This window comes from Clavelina lepadiformis, chromosome 1 (genome assembly GCF_947623445.1).
Source record: "Clavelina lepadiformis chromosome 1, kaClaLepa1.1, whole genome shotgun sequence".
In the NCBI taxonomy this organism is placed as follows: Eukaryota; Metazoa; Chordata; class Ascidiacea; order Aplousobranchia; family Clavelinidae; genus Clavelina; species Clavelina lepadiformis.
Window position 1 is genome coordinate 7,423,692 of NC_135240.1, and position 8,154 is coordinate 7,431,845.

The 8,154-nt window shown below is 36.3% G+C and overlaps 1 protein-coding gene across 2 annotated transcripts; it reads right to left on the minus strand.

Annotated features, from left to right (window-relative positions):
- Window positions 1-30: 30 nt before the first annotated feature.
- Window positions 31-7,624, minus strand: LOC143456963 (exocyst complex component 3-like). 2 transcript variants are annotated; one of them, XM_076955210.1, is made up of 20 exons: window positions 7,283-7,624; window positions 6,722-6,891; window positions 6,458-6,587; window positions 6,245-6,376; window positions 6,041-6,150; window positions 4,819-4,932; window positions 3,723-3,912; window positions 3,569-3,644; window positions 3,228-3,321; window positions 2,917-3,085; window positions 2,631-2,718; window positions 2,388-2,512; window positions 2,047-2,177; window positions 1,843-1,918; window positions 1,579-1,763; window positions 1,305-1,410; window positions 1,034-1,117; window positions 857-949; window positions 526-647; window positions 191-332 (listed from the first exon to the last, which is right to left on the minus strand). In XM_076955210.1, coding segments are annotated over exons 1-20 (2,331 nt in total). In that variant the 5' UTR covers window positions 7,418-7,624; the 3' UTR covers window positions 191-331. The 2 variants fall into 2 exon arrangements, with proteins under 2 accessions (XP_076811324.1, XP_076811325.1); XM_076955209.1 differs by lacking the exon at window positions 526-647 and having other exon boundaries at window positions 31-332.
- Window positions 7,625-8,154: the final 530 nt, after the last annotated feature.

Genomic DNA, 8,154 nt, shown 5'->3' on the forward strand with positions numbered 1-8,154 from the left:
ATAAATGGTAGCATATTAAAACGCATGATCTCAAGTCATTAAAATTTATTATTATGAGCATATTATTGCACGAAACACTTGTATAAAGTAAGCAAGACGAACTGTCTTTCATAAGTAATACGTGATGCCATATATTAACAGCAATAATCTTGTAATACAGTAAATCCACAACAAAAGTATGAAATTTAAATGTTAAATTTACTGAACAAGGAAGATGAACTAGGAACCGGTATTTGTATTGGAGGTGGGTCAACTTCAACCAACTCGTAAAGTCCACTGCGCCTTGTGATGGTTTTACTTGACTCAATGGCTTCCTGGGCTTCTATAACCATCTACAATACATTGCTACGTAACCGCTTAAACTGCCATAACTTTCAAACATCTGGCATAGTAATGTCAAAAGTGACTTTGAGAAATGAAAATTCAATCCTAGCATATATTCCATGAAATGAAAAGCATAACATGCAAAGAAAAAACAACATGCTGTAGAATAATCATAATGTTTTAAGGCTCCTGCTTTCTTACTATCCGAGTTTGAAAAATCCGGTTGGGACAGTGTACTCAACATCTGCAAAGAGTCTCACTTCTTGATCATTATCCTGATCATGGTAAGAGTCTCTTCCTCCGGACATAAGCTCATCAGCCAGCTGATGACGCAATGACGAAAACAATGCAATGTAAGATTGAACACAAAATGTAAGAGCAAGACCAAAAAATTTACAAACATGCAAGATGAAATGAGGCATTCAAAGTAACAATAACATGTCAAAATAAAAAAGCAGGTCACAACTGAATTGAAAAACATGGGTTTTATGCAAATTCATATCCAACATCCAACTTAAAATTCACAACTTACTTCTCTCCCTTCAGATGCGGAGAAATCACCTCGAATTGCTAGCAGTGCCTGCATTTGCTCAGCACTGGCATCATGGTACTTGCTTACGAGGCCCTGCAAACAAGGATTCGCAAATAAAAACCACCAGCCAACACATAAAAAGGTCAGCAAAATATGTTCATCTTAACACCAACTTACAGAGAGTTCCAGAGACATCATGCTTTTATCTTGAAGTTTTATCACCTCTGCAATTGGTATCAAAGCTTCACAAGCTGAACGGACCTACAATTCGAAATAAATTCGGGCGTTATTCTAAAATGTGGACAATGATTTTGCCATGAACAGAGACCTACGATGGTCTAAGCTACCCAATAGTTTGTGAGTAGTAAACTCTTTGAAGACTACTCATTAAGGTGAAGTGAAAGGCAATGATCTATGAAACCATTATCAGTGCGACTTAATAACTTACACTTGATGGTGATAATTTATTAAACAGAGAAGAAAGCATTTGCTGCTCTTGAAGCAATTTCTCACCAGCCTGAAGACGTTCCGAAGCGTTGTTAAGCTTCATACGTCTAAATTTGTGTGTTACCAATGTTGCATAAATAACATTTTTAGTACAGTTGAATTACTGTTACAAATCACAAAATAATCTACATACCAAGCTTCAGAAAAACCAAAAAAAATAAAGAAAAAATGTCCTTTTATTGCTGTATTAACTTGTGACATAAAGTTCATAATACCTTCCCAGAATAGCACGCAAGTACTCAACAATGACCCTTTTTTCTGCTTCTCTCATAATCCAGTCCAGGTATTTTGGACGAAGGTGAACATAATCTGTGTAATAGTCTTCAACCGTGACACAAATTGTGTCAACAGCACTACGATCGTTCAGCCATGCTTTTTGAAAAAGCGATGAACAGTGTGGCTATACGACAAGGAAACAATAATGGTTTCACGTGGGGAAGATGTATAGTCTAATGCACTACTTCCCCACACATACATACCTGTAAGTCCATGAAAACCTCATCCAGTAAAAAACCACAAGCTGCTTGTGCTACATTGTCCATTTCATGCCGAAATCTGAAAGCAGTTACTGTAAATTTGAGAAAAAGACAAAATATGTTGTTGCACAACTGAATAAAACTTCAAAGATAAACTGCATTATTTATGTATTTAAAGCACCAAGAAATGTCAACAATTGAACATACTGCAGCAGGGGGTCAACATTTTCCCCTTCCAAGAAAGGATTTCCATCAATTTCTGAGTCATCTTGGTCCATCTGAAGCAGCTCAATTTCAGAAGAATCTATTCCTCCTTTCATTCCTTTCTCCATAGCAAGCTGCAATCATAAGACAGAACTTTTATAATCTGGGTCTAGGTTCTTCTACTGGATGGGCATTTGCAGAATAAGCAAGGAAACAATGTGCTGTCTGGGTTCTGACCATAAACTGGCATTACTGATCTCAAATAGTTACCATTAAATAACACAGATTCACCGTAAACTATTAGTGGAAAATTGAGCACAGAGACTATAAAAAAATAGGATTACCTGAAGATTTACGGCAAATCTGGTGAAAGCTTCACAGTTATTCACAGCAGCTACCATGTAAAGAGGATAGAAAGGGGGAAACTCCCTGTTTTGAAAGTGCTCATCTTTGTATGAAGTGATAGCCTCTGAAGATATTGAAGAAATGTTATGAAATGCAAAACAAAAAGGTAACATAAATCAGTAACACAATTATCAACAAATTGTGATGGTATCATAATTTTTTTAAAAGGAAGCCCATCGTACCTGCATATGATCGAACAAACTTGTTCATTTCTTCTATGCAAACTTGGAAAACTCGCTTTTTGAGTGTGTCCGAAATCGTTTCAGCTACCTAATACCACAAAAATGATTTATTTTTCACACATAAAAGATAAACAAGTCATTTCCGATGCTAACAGTAATGCCCACTGAAGGGAAACCATAAACAGACATGACATAGCACAAGGGATGCAAAATGCAACCAATTTCACTCAGAAACGATATGAGTGGTGTTGAGTTTGAGTCTACGGATTGATAGATCTCATTAGACCTGGATCGTCTGTTGTATCATCTGGAAGAGTATGACTGGAAGGGAGGTTCTGTAATACCCATCCACATCTGTTTCTGGTTCTGACGCCTCACGACGCCAGTCGGCAGCATCCTGCTGAAGGGATTTCTGTGTCCAGGACAACATGTTCTGCTTCGTCGTCGTGAAGTAACTGCCAGAACAAGTATCAGGTAAGAACTATTTCTCTTGTTTTACTACTTGCAGTGGCTTTAGCTTTCAAGTCATTGATATCTGATAATACTTTGAAGCAGGTAAGATCAATTTTTGACCAATTTACACCTATATCTAGTCACCTGTGCATGAGTTCCTCGCTTACATTGTCATCAAGCAGAGGAGGAAGCCTATTCGTGTCCAGTCCAAGCTCAAAATGACCCATCAAATCTCTGCCTGTTTACAAAATTTTATCCATGGTACTAAAATACTCCATAACTCATGTATAAATGATTTTGGTATTTTATCAATGTTAATTCATTATTTACAACCATGGCAGTACAGTAAATCTACAAGTGTTGTGATAAGTCAACTTCAGTAGATTTGAAAAATTTAAGACCATAGATTCATGCCGTGGCACAACAGTGTATAAATATATATAGCTGCAGATGTTTAATTACACAGGTTATATTTAGAGCCCCACCTGTGTAATGATTGAGCCATGTCAGTAAAGAGATAATTTCGTTCCCCTCCAATCCTTCCTTGATCAACTTTGCAACCTACAAAAAGATGAAGGTTATCACAAGTCCATTCCCACACTCAGCTGAGACTGAAAGTGTTTACATGGGACAACTTACATGAGAAGCCAATGCCAGATGATACCAATGTGCGTACTGCTGAAAGATGTTATATGCTGGTGGGAAGCAAGGAACGCATAGAAATTTGACAACCCTTAAGTCTTCCAGGACGTTTTTACGCAATATTTCAAGGTGTCGGACAAGCCACATCTTATCTGCCTCACGGGTGTCGTAGAAATCACTTTCAACTCTGTGGCAAACATTTTCAAAAGAGTCATCCCTATATATTTCATGGTGGCTAAACTGTGTTAACTCAGTACAATCAGTATATAGTAAATTAGAAAAGCAAGATATAGGATGGCATTCTAGGGTTAACTTTTATTTTTAATTCTAATTCTACACAAGCACAAGTTTGCTTCATCAAGTTTACTAACAGATGTGGGACTGGTTCATCTGTTAGTACACCTGACGAAGCAAGCTTATCCTTGCGAAAGCTGGTGTAGAGAAATTGAAACTAAACGTTAACCCTATCGTGTCATCCTATATCTTGATTTTTTACTTTACTATGTATTGATCCTTATATGTAAGACTTGAATAACTATATAGTACATATGCGTTAGTTTTTAGGAAATCACATATTCTGTTTTCTGCTTCACTACCAACAAACTTTGTCTAAGTTACTTTATTCCAAAACACCTAAAGTAAACCCATATCCATACAAACAAATGATTACACAAGTACTCAAAATAGTAGCAAATTACTAAAAAAGTTATTGCTACGTAAACGAGTCGAAACATAATTATTACAGATGCAATGACTTCAGGAGAGAACGAAAATGAACAAAAAATATAAAAAATAATTAATAAAAAAAGTCGAAGAGACTTAACAAGCATTTTTAATTGAAGCTAAAACTTGTAAAATTCAATGCATTGGTAATGGAAGCAATACCCCGACATAAAACCTTTTATGTGTGAAAATGTGTGATATAAATATGTTTTCTATTATTTTGTCAATTCTGCATATATCCTATGTACTAGATAGGAGTCACAAAGTCCCAACACTTAGCTTTTAAAAACATCAATTAATCTACAAAGTGAATCAAGGCAATTTTACCAAGTAATTTACTACTGAAATCTTTTAAAGATGGAAAATGCACCTGTCTTCCACTGCTTGTTTTAACGTTTCCATCGTCTTCTCTCTCCATCTTTTTGGCCGACCCGGCGGTAAAAATCCGGAAAATTTCTCCTGCTCGAGCATTTTCATGTCAGTCCTGAAAATATGATAAATGAGGTTTGTGTAAAAAACATGATGAAGAGACAGGTCTTCGTTATGTTTAAGATGTTATTGTTCAGACCAGCGTGGTCCAACTGCAGGCCCGCGGGCCAAAGTTGGCTCGCGAGCATCAATTTTTTGGCCCCCGAACTGATAGTCAGCTTTGATAGTCGCTATTGTTGAGGAAGAACCTCGACCGCAGATGTCACATTGATCAGTATTTAATAGCTAAATTTTGAACTATTCTAATTTCAGTTTTAATAAAAAAAGAGAACTTTTTTCAGTTCTAATTTCAGTTCTAATATCAATGTCACATTGTTTTTCAGTTCTAATTTCAATGTCACATTGTTCTTCAGTTCTAATTTTAAAAAATTGGCCCGCAAGATAAAAAATTTTTCTGATTTTGGCCCGCGATGAAAAGAAGTTGGACCACGCTGGTTCAGACGATCTGTGTTTCAAAAATTGGGTTCTACAAGGAGTAGTGCTAAGTGGACAATACTTGTACTTAATAAAAATGCATTTCCATAAACTTGCCGTAAATTATTGGAAGTAAACTATTGTTTTTAAAACATGGTAGTGTTTATGGTTTATATGTACAAGTCTATAAAAATAGTAAAAGTTAATAGCAGTATGCATAAACATTTTTTGTGTCAAAGGGTTCCTTGAAAGATGAAAACTGATTGAACACTAAATTTTAGCACAAGTTTGATAAAGCACTGGCTTAGGCAATAGATGGCCCACTGTCACACATTGTCTATGCAAAGGTAAAATTATTCTGCAGTTACTTATCAGACTCTTAAAATGAGAGATTTGTATTAGGGACTGGTATCCATGCAGTGTAAGGACAAAATTACAATGAATCAAAAACCAAAACAGAAACGCACGTGCACAACTCAGTAACTAAGAAATGAAGTGTGACAGAAAACTTGCCCAAGTATTTGACTATATGTTGGGCCCCATGCAATAAAAACCAAACTTGCATAGGTTGCGAAGTTGAAATGGGTACATAACACTGGAGTGCAGGTTATCAAATGACTAGAAAAGAACCTACAAATCTACGACGTTTGACTATATGGGATATTAATTGTCACAACTCAAAAGCACACCTGTGTTCACGTTCAACAATTCTGAGAGCGGTAACAAGACTTGAAGAATCTTTTCGAACCAAAGTAATGGTTTTGCTCAACGATTTCCTTAAGACTTGGCCAAGCTCATCCTGAACAAAATTGATTTTTAACAGGCATTCTCCAAAAAATTATTTATTAATCGGCATTCTTTGTACAGAAAACCATTGCACCGAACAGACTTACAGACAATTTTTCAGCTTCTTTAAAATAAGTTTGAAGTTGTTTGATGTCTGCCCCACTATGATTTTCTAGTTTATATTGTTCGGAAAGCAAATCGTCTCGTGAAGTTTCCAGATCAGTCAAAGACTTATGGGCCTAAATTTTAACAACATTTTGTACAACTGCATATATACATAGTTTACACACAATCACACAAGTGCTATTAATACAAATTACCAGTAGTAACTTGTCATCTTTCATCAGATCACGAGCTTTAGCTACCTCTTCAGGAACACCAAACAAATGCTTTAGATTTTCCATAGCAGCAGCTAATTGGCGGTGCTGTGCGCTGATATCTTTGATGTCCCTAATCAAACAAAAAGAAAGTTGTTTGATCTTGTATTACCTTTAATTGACAAAGCATTGCAAACCACTGAAGAATTATAAAATTGCACGATGGCGTAGGCTACTTGATGACTGTGAATTGATGTCGATCATTACCTCATTTTGTCACTCAATGCTCCACAGTTGCTGTACATCTCATCCACACTAATCATGTTTTCCTTGATTTCCCTCACCTCATTCAATGCCTCAGTCATTTGACTTAGACCAGTTTTTACACCGTCCAGTTGTGACTGGACTGCTGCTTTCAAACGAGCCTCAACTGAAGCCTACAGTTACAAATATCATCTTAAAATCTTCTAATTTCAGAATTTTAGTGCTAATTAAGTTAGCTGCTTACTATGCAACATAAAAGAAAGCATGATGTATTGTAGAAAGGGATTTGCAAAAACATCTGAATATAGCCTGTGATCCGAAATGTAAAATTTGGCCTGCACAAGGAATACGTTCTCCATGCAAAGAGCAAGTTGCACACCAATATAGTATTTTTAATGTAAATTTAGAATATTTTGGCGCCTAATTCCACACGATTTCTTTTTGCCAAAAACGCAGTTTTCTCGTGCAAATGAAGCAACATCCCGGTATTAAGATGCATGTAAAAATATCATATATTGCATTTGGTTTTTACAACACAGCACACAACAAATTATTCTATTTCACCTTTTTCCTTGCAACCCTTCTCTTACATTGCTCAACTTTATCCAGTTGATCGGGACGTTGCAACATGTTAGCAACTTGTTTTATGGCTTTATCATTGGCCTCCTCTTCCGCTCTGGATACATGTTTCTTTTCCATTGCAAAAAGATTAATGCACAAAAGGTAAAAAAATTTCAAAACTGTCTTCTGGTAACTTTGCAGGTACCCCAATTTAATACCTGTATAAGTAATACTATTCGTTCAAACTGTAAGTTAAACCTAAATCTATCACATAACTTGACCAGCCACCGTCAGCCAAGCAAAATTCAAAAGTGTTTTAACTGATAAAGCTAAATCGATTGTCAGTCGAACTCGAACATGTTTCTATTCAAGTTTACCAAGAAATTGTTTGTCCAGTCAAAGCGGGGGATTCACCTAAAATGTTGCAGCGCACAAATTTTTGGCGAAATTGGAAAGTTATTAGTTAGAGTGTTAGACTCTAGAGCAGCGTGGTCCAACTTCTTTTCATCGCGGGCCAAAATCAGAAAATTTTTTTATCTTGCGGGCCAATGTTTTTAAATTAGAACTGAAGAAATGTGAAATTAGAACTGAAAAACTATGTGACATTGATATTAGAACTGAAATTAGAACTGAAAAAAGTTCTCTTTTTTTATTAAAACTGAAATTAGAATAGTTCAAAATTTAGCTATTAAATACTGATCAATGTGACATCTGCGGTCGAGGTTCTTCCTCGACAATAGCGACTATCAAAGCTGACTATCAGTTTGCGGGCCAAAAAATCGGTACTCGCGGGCCAACTTTGGCCCGCGGGACTGCAGTTGGACCACGCTGCTCTAGAGCATAACTTGTAATCGTTATCTCGACAATAGTCGAAA

Coding starts and splice junctions, on each gene's coding strand:
- LOC143456963 (XM_076955209.1), bottom strand. CDS start 7,417: ATGGAAAAGAAACATGTATCCAGAGCGGAAGAGGAGGCCAATGATAAA. Junction 2,178..2,387: donor GATTTGCCGTAAATCTTCAG/GTAATCCTATTT, acceptor TTATGATTGCAG/CTTGCTATGGAGAAAGGAAT. Junction 1,919..2,046: donor AATGTTGACCCCCTGCTGCA/GTATGTTCAATT, acceptor AACTGCTTTCAG/ATTTCGGCATGAAATGGACA.